At 33.0% G+C, this 22,729-nt stretch overlaps 1 protein-coding gene across 1 annotated transcript in view; it reads left to right on the forward strand.

Annotated features, from left to right (window-relative positions):
- The window catches only part of MDGA2 (MAM domain containing glycosylphosphatidylinositol anchor 2), a 297,455-nt gene that overhangs the window by 237,856 nt on the left and 36,870 nt on the right, over positions 1-22,729 (forward strand). The window contains exon 8 of the mRNA XM_033188128.1: positions 19,801-19,978. Coding sequence (XP_033044019.1) covers positions 19,801-19,978 — 178 coding nt within the window. The remainder of the gene's footprint in view (positions 1-19,800; positions 19,979-22,729) is intronic.

Consider the following 22,729-nt stretch of genomic DNA (forward strand, 5'->3'; position numbering starts at 1 on the left):
GAAAAAAAGTACCTATTGTATATAGTTCTTCCCTGTAGTGAGGGAGGGAGGGAACAGGTTTGAGAAAAGATAGAATGTGGGTTCCATACATCTGCAAAGTTTTACTTATTTTGAAAAGAGCTCTGAGGCAAATATCCAGTTCCACTAATTACCACTTATGTTAACATTGGGAATTAAACAAAAATAGTAATAACAATTTAAATGCAAACACTTTCAAAGTTGAGGTCATGGTGGTACTGTTGAAAAAAATCAACTAACCTAAAAATAGACGTATTTATATAAAGACATTTACACTTATTCTACAGTGGCATATGGTTTGCATAAAACTCTTTCTTGTAAAACAAGGAGAAAATGAGGGCAAATAATCAGTCATGCTTTTATAACCCTAAAAGGGAGGGAACAAGAAAGAGGGGTTCATCGGTGACAACTGCATTTAAACATAGTGGCATCTGGATATACTTTATGAAGTAATTGCTTAAAAGTCATCCTCATTCCCAAGCAATAGTCCTCATGGTGACGAATAATGAAGATCTCCACACAAGCCACAGTTCTCCTTTTTGAGTTTCCTTTCAGACTTGGCCATAGCTTTTATTTATTTTTATTTATTTTTATTTTTTTTTGAGACGAGTCTCGCTCTGTCGCCCAGGCTGGAGGGCAGTAGTGGCAGGGTCTCCGCTCACTGCAAGCTCCACCTCCCGGGCTCACGCCTTTCTGGTGCCTCAGCCTCGGAAGTAGCTGGGACTACAGACGCCCGCCACCACGCCCGGAGAATTTTTTGTATTTTTGGTGGAGACGGGGTTTCACCGTGTTAGCCAGGAGGGTCTTGATCTCCTGACCTTGTGATCCGCCCGCCTTGGCCTCCCAAAGCGCTGGGATTACAGGCGTGAGCCACCGCGCCCGGCGGCCATAGCTTTTCAATTAAGATTGCCATGGCAATATGGTTCAGAGAATGCTCAGTTTTGGTCACAGGCTCAGCTCACCATCCTTAAGCCTTAGCAGTGAGCCTCGGTTATTAAGAGAAAGGAAAAGGTTTGAACGGGGCTTTCCAGAGTGCTTGAGAAATGTGGAGAGCATTACAGGTTAATTAAATTGCTTTTACAATTGCATAAAAACATGGAATAAGATATTTTTCTCATTTTATTTTCTGCATTATCCTCAGTGCCTGGTACTGTTTGGCACATAGTGGTTGTACAGTAAGTATTTACTGAATACATGAATAAATACATGTGGGATAGTTTAGCTGAATATTTATTCTAGGTTTGATTTTCTTCTCCTTTAATAGTTTGAAAATATTGCTCCATTGTCTCTTGTATGCACAGATGCTATGAAGAAGCATGCCAATCCGATTTTCCATCCTTTGTGCTTGAATACTCATGCTTATTACATTTTCCAATATTTTCTATTTCTCTGATATTCTTAAAATTTACTATAACAAGTTTGTGTGTAAGTATTCATGTGTGTCATTTGTGTATCTTTTTCTCACCCTTACATATCCCCTTCAGTACTTTAAAAGCCTTTTCAATAAGGAGTGTATTTTTTTTCTTTTTAAAAAACATTTATTCTGAAATAATTACAGATTCACAGGAAGTTACATAGAAATGTACAGAAAAGTTCCATGAAACCCTCCCCCACTATGCCCACTTCAAGCCAGAATCCTATACAAACACAAGTACATTATGAAAACCAAGAAACTGGCATTGGTACAATCCATGAAATTTAATCAGAGTTCATCCATTGTACATGCATATACTTATTTGTTTGTGTATGTGTGCTTGCATGTGCGTAGCTTTGTGTAACCATAATGCAAACAAGATACTCAACTGTATCATCACCATAAGACTCCCTTATGTTACTCTTTTATATCTACCCTTATCCCTGGAAACCACTAATTTCCTCCTTATCTCTATAATTGTATTATTTCACAGTTGTTACATAAATGGAATTACGCAATACTTTTTAAAAATGTGAGGTAATATCCTAGAAAATTGTACCACTGTATTTTCAAGTAGTGACTACTTTAAGTTTTTTTTCTTTTCTAAGTATATATGGATATTGACACATTTCTTTCCTACATATTTCTTGACTTCTTTTATACTTTTTAAACCATACTGATACTCTACTGATGCCTTCTGAGAGCATTGTTTGACATAATCTGGTTCAAAATCTTCTCTTAAGTTAAATCTATTTTGCAATTCAGCCTATCTATTGGGTTCTTTATTGCAATTAGTATTGCAGTACCCAGTATTTCTCAAAGGTGTTAAAGCTATATTTTTGCCATGTAACAACTTACAACATCACTTCTGTTTCCTTGAGGATAGTTTTGTTAATTTTAAATTTTTATCTTACATTTGGGTTGAAAAATTAACATTAATCACATCCTCCGCAGGTCTAGTTTTTTTTTTTTTTCCTATCATTATTTATCATGGTTGAGCTTTTCTGTGAGCCCCATATTTTTGGTGAGTGCATATTCTTTTGGTGAGCACAGAGTCTTTTGCCTATGTCAATTGTCTTGGGCAGTAATATATTTCTGTGAGATAAGCTAAAGCTCAAATCATAACTTCTTTCTAACCACCTGAGTTTGAGAATCAAACAGAAAGTGAATGGTACAAACGATTTATCTGAGAGCATAGCCTTTGGCATTGCAGACTGGACTTGACTCCTCTCCATACATTATTATAGCTCTCAGGGAAATTTCTTGTACTTCTACTTTGAAAAGACTCCTTCACATATAATCATTTTGGGGAAAAAAGTGTGGGGAGGAGAGAAAATACTGAGGTTGCCAGTTTGGTACAAATTTTATCTACTCCTGACCTATTACCTGGAATGATTAATTTTTGTTTTCTCAGAGGAAAAATCTTCAGTAAGGACCGACTTATAAAAATGATGTGGTATGGGACAGAAGAAATAAAATATCATATGCCACCCTATTTCCTGTTTGTGACATAATCCCCTTTCCATTAGGGGCTGCAATTTTCCCCTTAGGTTCAGAAATCTCCCTCTACTTTTATGGTGTCTCCAAGGTTGAGTTTGGGGAGGGGCAAAGATTCTGTTAGTTTTTTGTTTGTTTGTTTGTTTGTTTAATTGAGAACTGCAATGTGGACAATTAAATAATTGCTTATCCTAAGCTAATATTTTATACTATTTCATTATTTTTGTTGATGCCATCTATATGATTAAAAAGATTGACACCCTTTGTTCTTAGTCAGTTGTCTGACCTTAATGAAATATTTCATTTTCCTGCAAACCTCATGTCCTATTCAGTCTTGCAGTCTTGTCCTGGAGTAAATAAATCTCTTCTTTCCCTAACTTCCTTTCTTTGATTGTTTTCTTTAAAGGAGCCAATACACAATATGTGATTGCCATAATACTTCAAATTATTTGTTAAGTACCAAAGAACATGTTGATGAATGAAGTTGTCAGAGTTTTAATGTTACCTCCCTAGACCTGTTTATTTGAAAAACCTGTACTTGGATATTTCAGTGGCCTCCCAAACTTAATGCTTCTATATTCTAACCTATTCTGTCTCAAACCTTGTCCTCTTTTTGTGATCCCCATTAGACTGAATGGCCATTATCTGTCCCATTTCTTCCCCCGGCAAGAAAATGTACCTTGACACCTTTCTCTATTTTAATTCTCTATATCCAATTCATCAATAATTTCTACCAATTTTATTTTTCAATATTCTTCAAATCCTTCAACCCTTATTCTTATGTACCACCATCACTAACTTCAATTTCTTACCAGAGAAATTACCAGATTCTCTTCCAAAATAAACTCTTGTCCTCCAAATTGTTTTCCATTTATATTTTATATTTTTAATTGCTAATATTTTCTTATTGATTATACAGACCCTGTATATATTAAGAAAGATTATGTCATATGTTTTGGAAATAGTCCTCCATGCATTTATCTTTTCATTTATTTATTTTTATTTTTCATATTTTTACATTTTTACGCAATTTTTCCATTGTGTGGTCTCTGAATTTCAGATCCTCTTAGAAAACGTAGTGCACTCAAAGATCTAAAAACATTCTCAAATATTTGCTTGTAACACTTTATAGTTTCATTGTTTACCTTTAAATTAGGATCTATCTATCATTTATGTTGGTGAATTTTCCAATTTCCAAAAATAGATAAAGATTATTACTATTTCTAAGCGAGGTCATATCGCCATGTTTTTCATATTATATGTTCCCAGATTATTATTATATATTTTGAGTGATAATTAAATTAATCGCTCACAGCACTCTTTCTGCACACGTACCAATTGCAACCAAGTAATTTTAATCATAATGGTAGTAAGAATAGAAGATGTTGCTTCATTAGCTAACACTTATATAATGCTTACTTTCTGTTAAACATTTTTAAGGGCTTTATATATATATTAATTCTTCTAATCCTCACAATAACTCAATGAGGCAAGTATAGGTTAGACTTTAACATGTAAGGAGAACAAAGATTGTCTAATTTGTTTAAGTAATAGGCTCTCAACAGGTGGCTTTCAGTGACTGAATCAATCTATGATATTGTGCAACATTTTCTATTAAAATAGAATGTTGTAGTTATTTGCCATTGAAAATATCAAATGACCTTAATGTACATCTTCATATAAAACATGGTGTGTCTCTCCGACTGTTAATTTCCTAAAGCAATGCATTAAGAAATCTTTGATGATTTAAAAACATTTTTCTAGAAACTGACAGGAATATACAGTACAAATATGAGGATGATATTCAGTTAAAATAATATTTAAACAGGCATATTTCAGTGGAGAGTGATACTAGATTACATGCTTAGTAAATGTAAGTATGTTAGTAGAGAACAATAATCTAAATATGGATTCCATATAGGAATAAATATGGATATCACATTAGGGCTTTCTGAAAAACATTTAAAATATGTATTCTAAATTGTCATTGGTTGGTTCAGTTATCAATTTACTTTGTGCCATTTGGGAGGCATGTTTAAGAACCCTACTGGATATATCACTATTTCAATAGTTACTAATGAAAAGATGTAGAGGCCTCACACAGCACCTCCACTTACATGTCATTGGCCAGGACTAGGTCATATGACCACACCTAATTTAGAGGAATGCTCAGAAATACAGCACTGCTAAAAATTGTTAATGAGTAAGTGGACTGGGAAAAGATTAGCAAGTAGCATTTCTTGTCATATTGTCCTATATATTCATTAAGAAAAAGTTATTGTGTTTCATTGGCCATAAAATCACTAAAAACAATATTGCATTTCAGGTAATTTTAAATTTTGAATTTTCTAAGACTCAGGTAAAATGTATAGAGAGCTTAAAATTATATTAAATTATGTTTGAATATGTTTTAGATAACATCCTCATGCTCATGTCTGTTCTACCTTACACTCCCAATTTTAATGCTCATATTAATATTAGGATTACAAATATCAAACATATAATATATAATATAAAAAGAGCTTACTCTGCTTGGTCCTTCATTACTTTTATCATGCCAACATAAGTTAGATGATTTTGAATGAATGAATAAATGTATCAGTCAATGTTGTACAATTTCTATGAGAAGAAACTATTACTGACATTTTAAATCCAAAGCATAGTAAGTGATGCTAATCTCTATTTATACATTTGTATGAGTATTCACAACAAGAAACATTGCCTGTTTTTCTTACTTTTGTTCTTCTGTCTATAATTTTAGGACACTTTGAGAATTAAATTGTTTTATCATTGTCAATAATTGAATTAAAGCTACAGTACATCAGTATGTTTAAATTTATATATCAATATGCTCTACTGTGTAAAGTCTATGAAAATATTCTAACCAAAATGACAGCCCAAATGGATATTTAAGTGATATAAAGGTAAAATAGCCTAACAAAACTTAGAAAATATCCATGGTGACATTATACATTTTAACCCAGTTAAAGTGAATCGAAGTGGTATAATACGTATCTATTATTATAAATAATGTTACAAAAGAGCAGCTACTCAAATAGTTTAAGCAGGGGAGTAAGATTGAATTTTAGTAGCAATATGTACTATGGACAGTAATCGGTACTCACCAGAAGCCAAGAACTTCACTTGAAAGACTGTTAAAGGAAGTTATCAACGATACACAGAAGGGACAAGCAGCACTGCAGAATCAAAATATAAGACTATTAGTAATAAATCCAGAACATAGCAGTACTAAAATATCCTGTAGGTTTATTGAAATTTACCTATTCTTTTTTTTTTTTTTTTTTTTTTTGAGATGGGGTCTCACACTGTCGGCCAGGCTGGAGTGTAGTGGCGTGATCTCGGCTCACTGCAACCTCCGCCTCCTGGGTTCAAGCTAATTCTCCTGCGTCAGCCTCCCGAGTAGCTGGGATCGCAGGCACCCGTCACCACGCCAGGCTAATTTTTGTATTTTAATAGGGACGGGGTTTCACCATATTGGCCTGGGTGATCTTGAACTCCTGACCTCAGGCGATCCACCCGCCTCGGCCTCCCAAAGTGCTGGGATTACAGGCATGAGCCACCTTGCCTGGCCAACCTAGTTATTCTTAAAAATAATCGAAGGAAGTGATTATGATTCCCCTTATATAAAATAGATACTGTATTAGTCCATTCACATGCTTCTATGAAGAAATACCTGAGACTGGGTAATTTATAAAGGAGAAAAGTGCCTTGCAAAGGGGTAAAAGCCTTTTATAAAACCATCAGATCTTGTCAGAACTCACTCATTATCATGAGAATAGCAGTATGGGGGTAACTGCCCCCTGATTCAGTTACCTCCCACTGGGTTCCTCCCACACCACGTGAAGATTATGAGAACTACAATTCAAGATGAGATTTGGGTGGGGACACAGCCAAACCATATCAGATGCCAAGATGAAAAAAAACTGAAAAATCAATCCCTAATTATTAATTTATTCCTACCTCCTGGAAATTTTTTTAGTAGTCCTTAGAAAACCTACCTGACGAAGAAAGATGCTGACTGAGCTGTTTAATTCCAATTTATCAGGGTTGAAATCTATAACAAATGAATTTTTAGGTTGATGTGTCCTTTCACCTGCTGATCCAAGCATGACAAGAAAATAATTAGGATGTGTTTTTTCTACACTTGATAGGAAGCAAGTTTTTCTTTCATAATAATTTATCGGAACCTGCTAAAGAATGATTATTTTTACTGTTACACATGGTCTCTTGGGTGGTTTTCAATGTTGTTTTGCTTTAACAGATGGAAGTAATAAATACATGGTAGGGGGATATGTCAGTAATACTTATAAATTCTTTCCTGAGGCAGTATGAAATACCCTGTCATTTGATGATTTATATAACAGTTTGGAGTACAAACTCAGCACAACCAAAGCACACATTCACTGGAGTCTCTAAATAAAATGGAAAGCGGAATCCAAATTCACTTTAACTGTCAGGTCTCACAAAATCAAAAGCTTTTTGTATAACTAACCCTTGTCCTAAAGATAAAAGCTAGATTTATTATCTTCCTCTGTCGCCCCTTGCTATGTAATTGAGTTCAACATAATTAGGCATTCCCAATGGTGAAAAAAAAAATTATAAATTTCTAAGGGAATGTAAATACAGTGCACATTTGTCAGGAAAACCTGTGAAAGTAACACATTTGATATAAGAAGAAGAAATGGAGAATAGTGATTAAGAGAGTAGCCTTGAAATTGGACAATATTGGGTAATAATATCTATATTATCTTCTGCTTCTTAGCAACTCTATGACCTGGGAAAGTTTATTGGTTTAATCCACTTCTTCAACTGAGGAAATAAAGATAATAATACTAACCTCAATAGATTTTTATAAGATTTAAATTAAAATAATGTGTAAAATATTTAGCAAAATATTTGGCAATAGTGAGTCCTCAAAAATATTATAGTTACTACTTTTTTGTTTTTCTTAGTAAACAAAAATACTTTAGTTGAGTAGTCTCAACTGTCACCCCAAACTGCAATTCTAAAAATTGTGGAAAATGAATCAAATGTGCCATTAAAGGGGTCAGCCTTTCTGATGTCTGGTGGTGGAATTAAGGGACATATATATAGAGGTCTAAAAAAATGTATAAAATATCCATGGTGACATTATAAATTTCATATTTAGGCACCCTACTGACAGAAATCACAGTGAATTTAAGGGAGACTGACAGTACAATTTGTACTAAAAACACAGAAGATAATGTTTAAAATAGCTCAATCTCTTTGATTACATTTTTTAATTCCTATGTAAAGAATAATGTAGTTGTCAAAGTTGTTTTTAGAAATTTGTAGTATTAAAATGTGAATGTACTGTCAATTTTTAAATTTCTATTTTTTAACTGTACATTTTTAAGGTATACATTATGTTTTGATATAAATATACATAATAAAATGATTACTACAGTCTTGCAAATCAACATATTCATTATCTTATATAGTTCTCTTTTGTTTGTTCATATGTGGGTTTATGTGGTACGAGTACCTAAAATTGACTCTCTTAGCAAATTTATATTATGTAATACTATTAACTGTGGTCCTTATGTTCTGTGATAAATCTCTATCCTTATTTATCCTACATAACTGAACGTCATATCCTTTGGCCTCCATCTCTCCATTTTCCTTACATTTACACCCCTGGTAGCCAGTTTTTCATGTTCTATTTTTGTGTATTTGAGTTTTTGTTTTGTTTTGTTTTGGTTTAGATTCCAGATATAAGTGATATCGTGCACTCTATTTCTTTCTGGGTCTGCTTTATTTTACTTAGCTTGATTCTTCTAGGTCCGTCCTGCTGTTGCAAATAGAGGTACCTTGTTTTTTTAAAGCTGAGTAATATTCAATTGTGTAATTTGCAATTTCTTTATCCCTTCATTCATTCATGGACATTGAGGTTGTTTCCATATCTTGGCTATTGTGCGTGATGCTGCAATAAACATGGGTGTGCAGTTGTCTTTATAAGTTGGTGATTTCTTCTGGGTAGGTATCTAGAAAAGAGATTTCTGGGTCATACGGTAGTTTGATTTTTAACTTTTTAAGGATGCTTCATACTGGTTTTCACAATGGCTGAAGCAGTCTACGTACCCATTAATAGTGTAGAAGTTTCCTTTCTCTCCAAACCCTTGCCAATACTCCTTATCTCATCTCGTTCATAATACTTACGTCGACAGATGTAAGATCATACTGCATTTTGGTTTTGATTTTCATTTCTATGATGATTGGTAACATTGAGCACCTTTTCATCCACCTGTTGACCATTTTACTTCTTCTTTAAAGAAATATTTATTGTCTTTTGCTTATTTATGCAGGGTCAGATTATTTGTTCTTTTGCTGTCGAGCTGCATGAGTTAATTATATAGTTTGGACATTAACCCTTTATCTGATAATGTGGTTCACACATGATTTTTACAGTTCATTGCTAGCTTTGCATTTTGTTAATTGTTCCCTTTGTTGTACTGAAGCTTTTTAGTTTTATGTAGTCCCAATTGTTTATTTTGTATTTTGCTGCTTCTGCCTTTGGTTGAATATCCAAAAAATTTTTGTCAGATCCAATATCAAGGAGCTTCCACCCCTTTTTCTTCTAGGATTGTATAGCTTCAGGTCTTATGCAAAGCTCTTTAATCCATTTTGAGTTAATCTGTGTATGCTGTAAGATAAGAACCAGTTTCATTCTTTTGCATGTGGATATTCATTTTCCCACACTATTTACTGAAAAGGCTATTCTCTCTTCATTGGGTCTTCCTGGTGGACTTGTCAAAAATTTGTTGACTGTATATGCTTAAGTTTATTTCTAGGCTGTCTGTTCTATTTGTCTGTATGTCTGTTTTTATGCTAGTCCAATATTGTTTTGATTACTATTGCTTTGTGAATACATTTTTATATTATTTTCTTTAAATAAGCTTATTTTAAAAACATTTTTAATAAAGTTGTCACTCGTATCTTAAGGATTGACGTTTTCTATGAGAGGCTCATTTCCCCACAGATGAGGATATGTTAATCTGACAGTGACCAAAGTGGCTATTATGAGCCAGAATGTCTCATACTAACTTCTACTACATAACACATTTGCTTTTGTAAGTTTAGATAGGAAACTCGCAAAAGTTCAAATATCATTTCATTTTTAAGTCTTAAAATATTTGTTACAATATTTATTATAAGTATTATAAAGCCAGTCTCATCATTTTAAAAAATCCAATAATAAGGAAATGCTTTGGTGATGAAACTGTAGTTACTAGAATCCTATATATGTGCTAGATTTTAAATAATAATAACCTATTCTTTTAGAAACTAAAATAAAAAATTATTTAATTTATCTAAATTTCACCTTATGTCCTATTCATTAAATGTCAAATCTTTTAAATTCTACCAAATCTTGAATATAAACAGTATTAGTCAATATAATTTACTTAATCATGATTATAATTCATTATTAAACGTATTGCTAACTATATAAAACAGGAAATAGATTATATTAATATAACATGAGAAATGTGCTCTGCAAGTTAAAAACATTAATCATTCCCTAAGGTAAGTGTTAGCAATTACCTTTCAAACATTACAAAGGGGCAAGAATAAGAAAGGCTAACAAGATTCATTTGAACATTATTTATTCTGTATGTTTTCTGAGATACCATATTTACTCTTTTCTCTTCGTTTTTATTTTATTTTTTCTAGAATTATATTTAGAAACAATAATTCTACACATTTTCATAGAAAGGGTTAAAACATAAAAATATAGAAACAATATAAAGTTAATTATCTCATTGATTTGCTTGGGATTAAATTAACTAAAAGAACATAGCAATCACTCAGTAAGTATTGGCTATGTTTTAAATATTCTCACATATCTCTTTAATATACTTTAAACTGACACATTAGGAACGTAAAGTCACATAAAATATGTACTAAATATTAAAGACTATGTAAAATGCCAATCTTTGTTTTCATCCTCACTTCAATTTTAGCTACTGTGAAAGCATAATAAAGAACTTACTTTTTTCAAAGGTTCTGTTTTATTGTATGTGTCATAGTTTTTTTGGAACTACATATTTAACTTTGTCATAACAACCTTAATATATGTAGGAAGTTTTAGGTTTGATGTTTTTTCAACTTCAATTTCTATTTTTTCTATTACTTCTATTTCTGTGATCACTGAGCAAGAATATTTCCCGTGGTTGTCACTAAAGACCTTGTTCTCTGTGCTTAATCCTTAGCTTTCTTTAAAAAGATCCTTGAAGTATATTTGCAAGGCCTTTCATTTATTTACTGGTGAGCTTTACCAGAGACTCTGCTTGCATAGCCAGTTCACATCTCTTCAGACAGCAGTGGCTCACTAAGATAGGTGAAGGAAGAAAACTTGCTAAACTGCATGGAAGACTGAGAGACCCACTGATGCTGTGGACACATTCAATGCTGTCTTTACCTGAGGGCTGCTGTGTTTGTTTTGTTTCATAATCAGTAACTGATGCTAAAAGAAATATAAATAATACTATAGGGAATTATTTTCAAGATACTCAAAGCTAAGTGCAAGTTCAAAGTAGTTTGCTGTATAAGTTAAAAACTTTTTGAAAAGGTCAGTTGAGAATTTGACAAATTAACAAATGCATTTTTCTATTCTTGTAATTTTCTTTATTTCTCTCATTACTTAAAATTACAACAGAGAAGGCTAAAGTTTTATGGCACAAGAATGGGAAGACTAACCCACACCTGCACAAAACAAGAAAGGTGACAAATGAACTTTTAATAGATTGTATAAAGTTCAAGCAAAAACAGTAGCCTTGAAAACCTAGTATTTAAATCTAATAGAGGTCATGGTGGTGGAAGTGAGCAGGAGGTGGCTAAAGGAGAAAAAGTGTTGAGTTCTGAAATGCTTTATGTCAGGAATAAAAATATCGGGCGCAATTCCCAATGAAAATACAGAGTTCCAGGCATGGGAAAGAGGATTATTTTAGTGTAAGTGAGAGAAGAGCAATAGAGTGGGTCCTATATTCACTGATAAAGAAGGGCAATAGAGTGGGTGCCTATATTCCCTGAAAAAAGGCATCTACAGCCCACCACAGTAGAAAAGAAGGATGCATGCTCACTTCCCGACGTGTAGTTAGGGAAGATAGCAAGACTTGCCTAGAAGATCTGAGATCTGGGTCCCACTTGGGGGAGCACTCAAGTAGCATAGTAGGGTAGACTGAGTCAAATTTTCAAGGAATGGGGCCTGGCTAGTTCTTTGCCTTACTGTATTTCTGGGGAAGCTGTCAGGATTCACCAATTCCACACCCCTTCAAAAGAAAAGGCAAAGATAATGATGTTAGACTCAAAGAACTTGTGATTTGCCTAAGAAAAATGCAGACTGAATAGAACTAGTGACTAAAGGCCAAGACAGTTCCAAGGACATAAAAAATAAATGCTATAGATGCTAGACACTAGAACACAACTAGAAAGACCAGTTGAAATTGACTGAGTTCAAATAAGAAGTATTTGCCCCACTACCACGCCAGGATGCTTTCAATTTAGACGTAATTCAATTAAGAAGAATAATACAAGATTCCAAAGACCAAAGGCAGACAAAAACTTATAAATATCTGGATATCTAAAAAATACACGGTCACTTCTAAAGGTGTTAATAGCATGAGCAAAATATGATAAGCAAAATATTTCTATGATGTGAAAAGTGCCTACCTACTCAGAAGAATTATTGCTGAATGTAAAGAAGTTGATACTCAAATTTGTGGGAATGAAGGAAGAAAAGTTATGTAGTCAGTTGAATAAATGTTTGTTATTATTAGTAGAAAATAAAAATAAGATTCGTTTAATGCCATGTTACTTATTATCTCCTTTCCCCTAAAAGGGGTTATTAAAACACTAGTGCATCTTAAAAATCAGTGTTACATTTTATTTGGGATTATAAGACAATTTGATTTTAATCCATGAAAATGTAATCTTCATGATTTCTTATTCTGTTGGATAATCATTAGTGTGCATGATTTAGGGTCTGTAATACCTGGATTTTTAACATCAGCTATTATTTTTACTATCAGTGTGGTTGCTAAACATGAACAAAAGTTTCCTATAAAATGGATATATCAATCTCTCTCTTACAGAGTTACATAAAAATAATTGAAATAAACACACATATATGCCTTGTATTCAGTTGTTGCATTTCCCTTTCTGTTTTAGTTTTCACTTACCTGGTACTTTTCAGTGGAGCTCATTATAGTGGTTAAAAAGATTTATAGTCCAAGAAAAAAAAAAAATAGGAAAACATGGCCACTTCTATTCCCTTCACATTTCAGAATCTGTTGCAGCCTTCTGCTTTTAAATTAGCTAATTTTGTTTCTTATAAAATTAAGAGAAAAAATTAACATGATTTTTCCTCCTGAGACCTTTTCAGCAATAGCTTTTTATTTCTCCTCTGTGGTAAAAATAACAAATTACAGTTTTTAATAAAAAGTCTCACTTTAGGGTACTTGGGGGTTTTTAGGCTAACCTCTAAATCATCTGAATGGAATATACCTCCTGGGGATAAAAGAAAAATTCAATGGATTTTTAAAATTGATATGAAGAAAATAGTTTAACATTTACTTACATATCATCATGCTTATAAGTATGATCTGGCATTGTCATCTGCAGTATTGTTTAGAACACATCTTCTTGAGGGTTTTCTGGTATTACTTTCAATCAGTGGAATAATATTGCATCTCCTTTTGTGTATGTGCAAACATTGCATTTAGTTTTCCATTTTTACATTTTGCACAGCTCACTGAGATACAATATGAAGTATTTAATTGCTTATTCTGCCAACTGCTGAAGTATATACTTTCATTACAGCTTAAATTAAAGACTTGGAATCAAAGTTATTGCTTTTTTAATACACATATGAAGTTATGGACACTGGAGTTTGTAATAAGTAAGAACATCAGTGTATTTCCCAACTAAAATTACTTGAGTAGAACACTCATTATAATAAGAGGATACCAGCAGCGTCTCCTTTGTGACGTACTACAAATTTTCAGTGGTATTAAACTCTTATTTAAACTTAGTATTAACATCCAGAAAAGTACACCTTGATTAAACTTGTGTCTTTAGGTAACAGTAAAATGTCAAATTATTCTGTATATATGTTTGTGTGTTTAAATTGATTTTATCTATCTTTAAAAATCATAGCACTTTGCCTATTGTTCATATATATATAAATCTAAAATTAAGAGACAGTAAAAGTGTCATCATTTATATTATGTTATAGAATTTGAACCTACTGAACTAAAAGAAGCTTCATAATACCTAGTATTAACTATGCACGCTTATCTGAAAGATAAGTACTTTCTGTGGAATTAGGTTTTTTATCCTTCACCACTATATGTAAATTCAGTGACTGTAGGCAGTTTTCACTGAAATAACTTTGATTTTCTGCCCTACTCCTTGGAGGCCAGTTAAATATACATTGTATGCTGGCATTTAATTTCATCATATTTCTATCAAGTTAATGACCAGACATAGTGTATTGTAACTCAATATATAAGGGCTCTGGAAAAAACAATTAAAGGAGCAATATATTCAGGGAAAACAAAGGAGGAAGTGATACCAAAAAGAGTCATTTTGAGTCTAACCACATTCTGAAGCTGCCACTTAAAGAGTTACCTTAACCTCTCTCTGCCTCAGTTTTTTCATTCATGAAATAGGACTAAATGTAGTTACCACCTACTAGGGTTTGTGGGATATATTACATATAATGATAGGTATAAGACAGTTAAAATGGTGGCACATGGTAAAGACTAATAGATACATTTTTTTCTTAATTTTCTGAGCTGAAAATACAAGTTAAGAAGTTATCAATGTAGGGATATTAGAAGAAGCTACTAATAGTAATGAGGTGGTTTAGCAGGACTAATCTGTGCCTCACCAAATGTAGCTTCTGGATTATTTGTATCCAGATTAGTATGTGGGAGAGGGGATGCTTTTCAAAGATCGTATTTCTAGATCTCATTGAACCATGCTTACTGATGGTTGAGACTTACAATTTTGGTTAACAGTGTCGTCCGGTGATTCTCATGCATGCGGAAATATGAGAACCACTAATACAGAGTACCAAAAACGCCATATACAAAATTCTGGAGAACATCAACATTTAGAACACAGGTAAAGAAAATGAGTAGTCAAAGATGCAGATGTGGGAAGCAATATGAGAGACAGCACTGTCATAGAATTCAAGGGAGAAAGAGTTTTAAGAAAATTCAGAATTCCCCTCTCTCTTATTCTCTAATTCTCTTTATTAAAAACAGAGAAACATTTCAGGCCTACACAAAAGAACATAATCATATTTTTTACATCTACCATTAATCTAAAACAAAACAACAGAAATCACCCGGCAGAGTTGAAGTCCTTTCTTTACCCCACACAATTGCATCATCTTCTCTTGACACTCTCCTAACCTATTTAAACAGTATCTTCAACTCAGTGTTTATTATTTCTCTGAATTTATTTACTCTTTAATGCATATATATCTATACACCCTCTTTAAAATACACAGCTTAAAACTAAATTTTATAACATATCTACTTCAAAATTAATTTTAGTTCAATATTACTTTTGTGAAATTTACCCATGTTGATGTATGTGGAATAGGTTCCTTTTTCATGCTATATTTTATATTCCATTTTATGAAGAGTCTGCAATTTGATTATCACCTCTTAAACGATTGAGGTATAGATCATTTTCCATTTTCTATGCCATGAATGTACTTGTTTCCAAGTATAAGAATCTACCTGTTCTCATTGTAACATGGCTTTTATTGCCAAATTATTCTCTAAACTTATACCAACTTGCATTTTCATCAAGGATGTAATGCAACCTCCGTTTTTCATGGATTTCTTGTATTTCTTTGTGTCTTGTGTACAGAGGCACCAGTTGCCCTTATATTACAGCCTATCTTTTCAAGTCATTTGCATAGCAAACATCTTTTGAATGTAGTGCCTTCCTCTGGAACAGAGGTGAGATTTGTTTGATGTCCTGTATAATAAGGATGTCTCCTTTTGGGCAATGGTTGGACACATTTGGTTACTATCAGTTATAAAGACTAAGGTTTCTTAAACTCAGAGTCCTTCAGATGTGACGCACAATCAAGGCATGTGCAGCGTCCTCCTTGGCACATCTGCAGTACTTCTGTGGAACTTCAGAGGTAAGGAGGATCAATGCTAAAATAAAGCTTGGGATATATGCTGAGTCAGTCATTTTATTTGACCAAGTAGTCTCCAGTCTAGCAAGGCTAACTTGTTAGCTTCTGTGTAGGATAAAAATCTCATTTGTTCCCCACCCCAATCCCCTGGTTTTGACATGAACAAAGATTCTCATTGTTTTATATCTATACAAAGACCTAATAGTTAATTTTTTAAAAGTTTTTGCCTACCTGATGGTAGAAAATAATATTGTGGTTTTAATTTCTGTTTCCTTGATTCATTGTGAGGCTGAGGCTCTTCTTTAGTTACTTATTTGGGTTTCTTCATCTATGAATTACTTGTTATTTGGCTGAATTTGCTACTGAAATCTTTTTGTTGTTTATTAAAATCAGTTTTTAATAAAGTCTGGTTAATTGTGTATATTAATATGTGTATAATATCTTCTTCAAACCTCTGGCTTGTATTTTTCCTGTTAATGGTGAATACCGATGAGAACAAATTTTTTAACTTGAAAGTTTATATTTAATTAATTTTAAATTTGATAGACAAATTTATCAGTCTTTTTCTTCGTGATTCATCCTTCCCTGTTCTGTTTAAGAAAGCAATATATTGGCCAGGCACGGTGACTCACGCCTGTAATCCCAGCATGAGTCACCGTGCCTCACCTTGGGAGGCCAAGGTGGGCGATTACTTGAGGTCAAGAGTTTGAGACCACCCTGGCCAACATGGTGTAACCCTGTCTCTACTAAAAATACAAAAAATTAGCCAGGAATGGTGATGGGTCCCTGTAATTACAGCTACTCAGGAGGCCGAGGCAGGAGAATTGCTTGAATCCTGGAAGCGGAGGTTGCAGTGAGCTGAGATAGCACCATTGCACTCCAGCCTGGGTGACAGGGCGAGACTCTGTCTAAGTAAAAAAAAAAAAGAAAAACAAAAAGGAAAAGAACAAAAAAGAAATAGATTACCTGAGATCATAACATTTTTTCTGTATTTTTCCTAAATGATTTAATGATTTAAATTTAAATGATTTAAATTTTGTGTTTTAAATGTAATTGTTTAATTATCCTGAGACTGAATTTTATGTATAAGATATAAGGTTCCAATTCAAGTGTTTTTTTTTCCATATGCATAACCAACTGAATAGTTTATATTTTTCTCTCTACTGTGCAGACACTCTATAGATTTTATATTTGGGCTTTCTGTCCCTTTCCATTATTTAATTTGTCATTTGTGTAGGACTGTGCTAGTAGCACACATATTGTATTTTTTTATTTCCAGAAATGTAGCAGTCAAGACTATATAATTAGGACTAACTTAACCTTCAGAAAACAAATATTTATGAACATATAGTATGTGCATATATGTGAACATATGTGCATATTGTGTGATATGTATATGTATGCGTACATGTGCATATAGTGTGTATGTGTGTATGTGTGTGTACATAGAGAGAGAAAGTACTAGGTAAAAATCCAAGGAAAAATGGCATTCCAAAGTAACAAATAGAATTTCTGCCCAAACTACTTTTGCCCTCAGCTGTTTGCCAACCCAGACAAACTTGAACTTTGATTCTTAATAGTTTGTCACCATTGAGGCAGACAGCAGTGAAAACTCAAGACCTTCTGAAAGCAAGGGATCTTCTCCACTCTAATTTGTGACACCAAAGAGTTTCACAATCAAAGTAAAAGTAGATCATATTGTTGATGACCTTAGGAGCATGTCAGAAACAATGGTACATCTATACAGAATATGTCTTTGTCATAGGCCACAGATAACCCCCAATAATAGAATTTTAAGCCATATAATCAGCACCCAATGAAAAATAACCAAGCAAATAAAAGGAGAAAAGCCCCATTAAAGAGGATACCATAGATTTAAACTATGGAAAATATCAGACACATATTACAAGGCAATGATGCATACTATATGTAGAGCTATAGATACATATGTATACTTACACTATAGTATAGATACATATGTATATAACAAATACAGTTATATATACATATATATATATATCTGAATGTAAGGAGAATAAAAAAATCTGTCACAATTGTATAAGCCAGCAAAATGTTAATAGCTTAAAAGTCACAATTTACAATAGCAAACAAAGCTGTGGATTACCTGTTATCTAATATAATAAATTATATACATAAATTTAATAAAGAAAGCTTCAAAGTGCTTGTAAAAGACATTCATGTGTATATGCATATGGAAGGGTAGAGCAAGAGAAAAGGAGAGAGATAGATTCATACGTAGACAACTCTATAGATTATTTTGGTTTTGTTTTTCCAATTATTATACACTTCATTGTTAGTAAAGTACAATTTTAAATAGATTATGTTAAACATTCCTTCTCACTTGTAATTCTAAAAAAGATTCTAATATATAAGCATTAAAAATAAAGCATCCTTTACCTTTTTGTTGGACCTTCTTTATCAGATTAATCAAGTTCCCTTCCATTCCTAGCTTGTTCATAGTTTTATTATAAATAGGAGTTGATGTTTCCTAAATTTTTCTCCATCTAGTAGAAATACATTTTTTCTTCTTTTACCAGTTAACTATGTTAACATACTTTCTAATGTTAAGCAATTCTTGCATCCTTGCAAGAGAAACAATACAGGATGTAAAACTTGATGAATTTGGTAACAGTACTGTATAATGAATTTGGAAACAATACTGTATGTTAAAACTGTATGAAGTTGGTTCGTATATATATAATTTTTCTTTCTTGTACCATCCTTACTTTTTGGTTTAAATTAAATAATATAGCTGTAGAGTTATTGTTTTTATTTTTTAAAATATCTGCAAGATTTTATAAAAGATTAAAATTGTTTCCTGAACATTTTGATAACTGTGCTGTGAAATTATCTGAGCCTTGTGATTTTTTAGTGAGGGAAGCATTGTGAAACTCATTATTCTTTTAACATACTACAATCACACTTTCATCTTCATTACTCTGACACCATTTATTTTAAGGTGACCATCACTTTCATCTTGCCAAATCCCATGGTAAATTCCTAGCCTTCATCTTAACTTCCCAACATTCTTCTTATGGAGATGTCCTCTGATTAACTAGATAAAAGAGTGCCCCTCTTCAGCCTTCCCACTATGACTCTTAATCCCCTTGTGATTTTTTATTTTTCTTTATTGTACATATGACTAATTGAAATTTTATATTATACATTTGTTTATTGTGCCTCTTTTTAATAGACTTGAAAAGTTACAGATTTGTCTTTGTTTTATACTTCTACTGCCCAGAATATATGGGAACTGTTATATATGCAATGCATATGTTTGCTAATATGATAAAGAGTTGTAAGTATTCGAGAATCTCATATGCCATTAATATGTTAAGCAAGGAGTAGCTAAACTTAGATCTCTCCCGACTTCCAGATCAGAGACACTTTGGAATTTTCTCTTACTAAACATTAGTTGATATATTAAATCTCTTAAATACTTCTGATCATTTGACAATTACCTGCAAACATATGCATGCAACTCTCAAAATTTGTTTCTCATTATAGAAACTTGAATTTTAATGATATGTGTTCATTAATATAATGTACATTTTAATTTAATAAAATTTCAGAATGTGCTTTCAATTTTCTTAGTACCTCTGAAGAACATACTGGGAACATTATTCTACTATTGTTTTGATTTCAGGCTGGGCAGCAGCGTTGGTGGGAGCAGGAGATTAAAATAAATGGGAATATTCAAAAGGGAGAATTAATTACATATAACTTGACAGAGCTAATTAAACCAGAAGCTTACGAAGTCCGACTGACTCCTCTCACCAAATTTGGTGAAGGAGATTCAACAATTCGTGTGATCAAATACAGTGGTAAGTAGCCTTTTATTTACAATTATTTATTTATCAAACTGTATGGAAAATTTTGGTTGCTGCTCTCTACCACATGTAGACACAAAGTAAAACTTAGCACATAGACTTTCTGGATCATTAGCCAGTTAACTAAACAAACAAACAAAAACCAAAACCTTAACCACCACAAATGTGACATTTGATTACAAATATAGAGATATAGAATAATTTAATTGTGAACCTATGTGATATAAGCAATGTTTCTTTATTTTTGATCCTACAAGTTATACTACAATATTTGTCTGCATTTTATCTTTTCAAATTATTGATGACTTTAAAACTTATTAGGAAGTAAAAAAGGATCAAAATGTCATTTTCTGTTTTTTAAATAAAATCAATAGATTTCAGTTTTAGAGCAGTTTAAGGTGTACAGAAAATTGGCAGGAAGTATAGAGAGCCCTGTTTCCCTGACACAGTATCCCCATTATTAACATCTTACATTATTGTAGTACACTGGTAAAAACTGATTAACAAATACTGAGAAATTATTATTAAAATCACTATTTTACATTACAGTTATTTGTGTTGTACAGTTATATGGATTTTGACAAGTGTATATAATTTCTCCACCATTACAGTATCACACAGAATAGTTTCACTGCCTGAAAAATCCCCATGCTCTACCCATTTCTCTCTCCTTTCTCCAGTTCAGACAACCAATGAGATGTTTACTCTGTCTATAGTTTTTCCTTTTCGGGAATGTTGTAAATTTGGAATCATACAGCATGTAATGCTTTTTAGACTGCCTTATTTCACTTAGAAATACATAAGGTTTCTGTATGCCTTTTTGGGCTTTCATAGCACATTTCTTTTTATCATTGAATAATCTCCATTGCATAAATGTACTGCAGTTTATTTGTATATATATCAAAAGGCATCTTAGTTGCTGGATTTTGGTCTTGGTTGTTGATGGCCATTCATTTTTCACATTGCTAATGTTAAAAAATGCTAAATGTTTGTGTGTGTGTTAATGATAGTTTCATTTTTATTAACTATATGCAAAAAATATTGCTTCACTACTTAAATGTCCTATTTGGAGAAAAATAGAAATTAGCGCAGAACTTTGAAAAAGTTAAAAGTGGATCTAAAACTTTTGTCTAGAATTAATACCTCAAAGAGAAACAACGGCAATTAGATATGTTATTTTTTTTTTTTCTTCTTTTTCTTTTTCTTTTTTTTTTTTTTTGAGACGGGGTTTTGCTTTTGTTGCCCAGACGGGAGTGCAATAGCACGATCTCGGCTCACCGCAACCTCTGCCTCCCGGGTTCAAGCAATTATCCTGCCTCCGCCTTCCGAGTAGCTGGGATTACAGGCATGTGCCACCATGCTCTACTAATTTTGTATTTTTAGTAGAGACGGGGTTTTTCCACGTTGATCAGGCTGGTCTGCAACTCCCAACCTCAGGTGATCCACCAGCCTGGGCCTCCCAAAGTGCTGGATTACAGGCATGAGCCACCGCGCTCAGCCTGGATATGTTATTTTACTGTATACTAAAGAGAGAAATATTTTAAAAATTGAAATTTGTGTGCATTTTAGAATTTTAATATTCAGTGTTGTAGAATTTTCAATGTATTTCAGGTTTGAATGAAACATTATTTAAACAGTCGTATTTATTGTATTGTTTCAGTAGAATATTATTATTATATATGTATATTTTCTTGAGATGGAATCTCACTCTGTCTCCCAGGCTGGAGTGCGGTGGTGTGATCTCGGCTCACTGCAACCTCCGCCTCTTGAGTTCAAGTGAATGTCCTGTTTCAGCCTCCCCAGTAGCTGGGATTACAGACACCTGCCACCACGCCCAGCTAATGTTTGTATTTTTAGTAGAGAGGGGGTTTCTCCATGGGCAGCCTGGCCTCAAACTTCTGACCTCAGGTGATCCACCCGCCTCGGCCTCCCAAAGTATTAGGATTACAGGCATGAGCCACAGCACCCGGCAGGAACGTGATTCTTTTTATCATTGATTATCAGAGCTTGACTTAAAAAGTTCTTAATGAAGTTCTCCATTGTGTTTACCCTTAAGTATACGTTTCCTGCTTAAGGGGGAAGTAGTGCATACTGTCAAATGTGAAAAATGAAGTAAAACTATTAAAAACTCATTAAAGTTGTTTGTACTTACAATTTTTACCAAAAAATTAAGATGTATAATGTAGAATGCATTAATATCAATATTTTTAAAAGATGAAGATATTAGGACCCAGAAAGTTTCAGTGTCCTGCAAAGTTACATGACTGTGAAATGGCAAACATGACTAGAATTAGGGTTCACCACTCCATTAGAGAAGATCTTTACTTCTTTGCTAAAGTTAATTGATCATTATGACTTTCCTTAAGAGATTTTAAAAAGTTAATTAGCTCAGTAGTTGCTATTGAAAACTCTGAGGCAACAAGCTAAAATGAAAAATAGATGTGGAACATAGATATTACTTTTAATAAGTTTTCAAAATTGTTTTTACATACTTAGGCATACACGTTAAGATCTCCAACACTGTTACTAAAATTATTTTTCTGTAATACAGGTTTGGGCAATGTATACTTTAATGGTTTAGAGGCAATGTACTAGTGTGTTTGGGCTGCCATAACAAAGTATCGTAGTGCGAGGCTTAAACAACACAAATTTATTTCTCACACTTTTAGAGACTGAGAAGTCCAAGATCAAAGCACTGGCATAGTTAGCTTCAGGTGAGAGCTCTCTTCCTAATTTATAGGTGGT

This window comes from Trachypithecus francoisi, unplaced genomic scaffold, assembly GCF_009764315.1.
Source record: "Trachypithecus francoisi isolate TF-2019V2 unplaced genomic scaffold, Tfra_2.0 Lachesis_group3, whole genome shotgun sequence".
NCBI classification, from domain to species: domain Eukaryota; kingdom Metazoa; phylum Chordata; class Mammalia; order Primates; family Cercopithecidae; genus Trachypithecus; species Trachypithecus francoisi.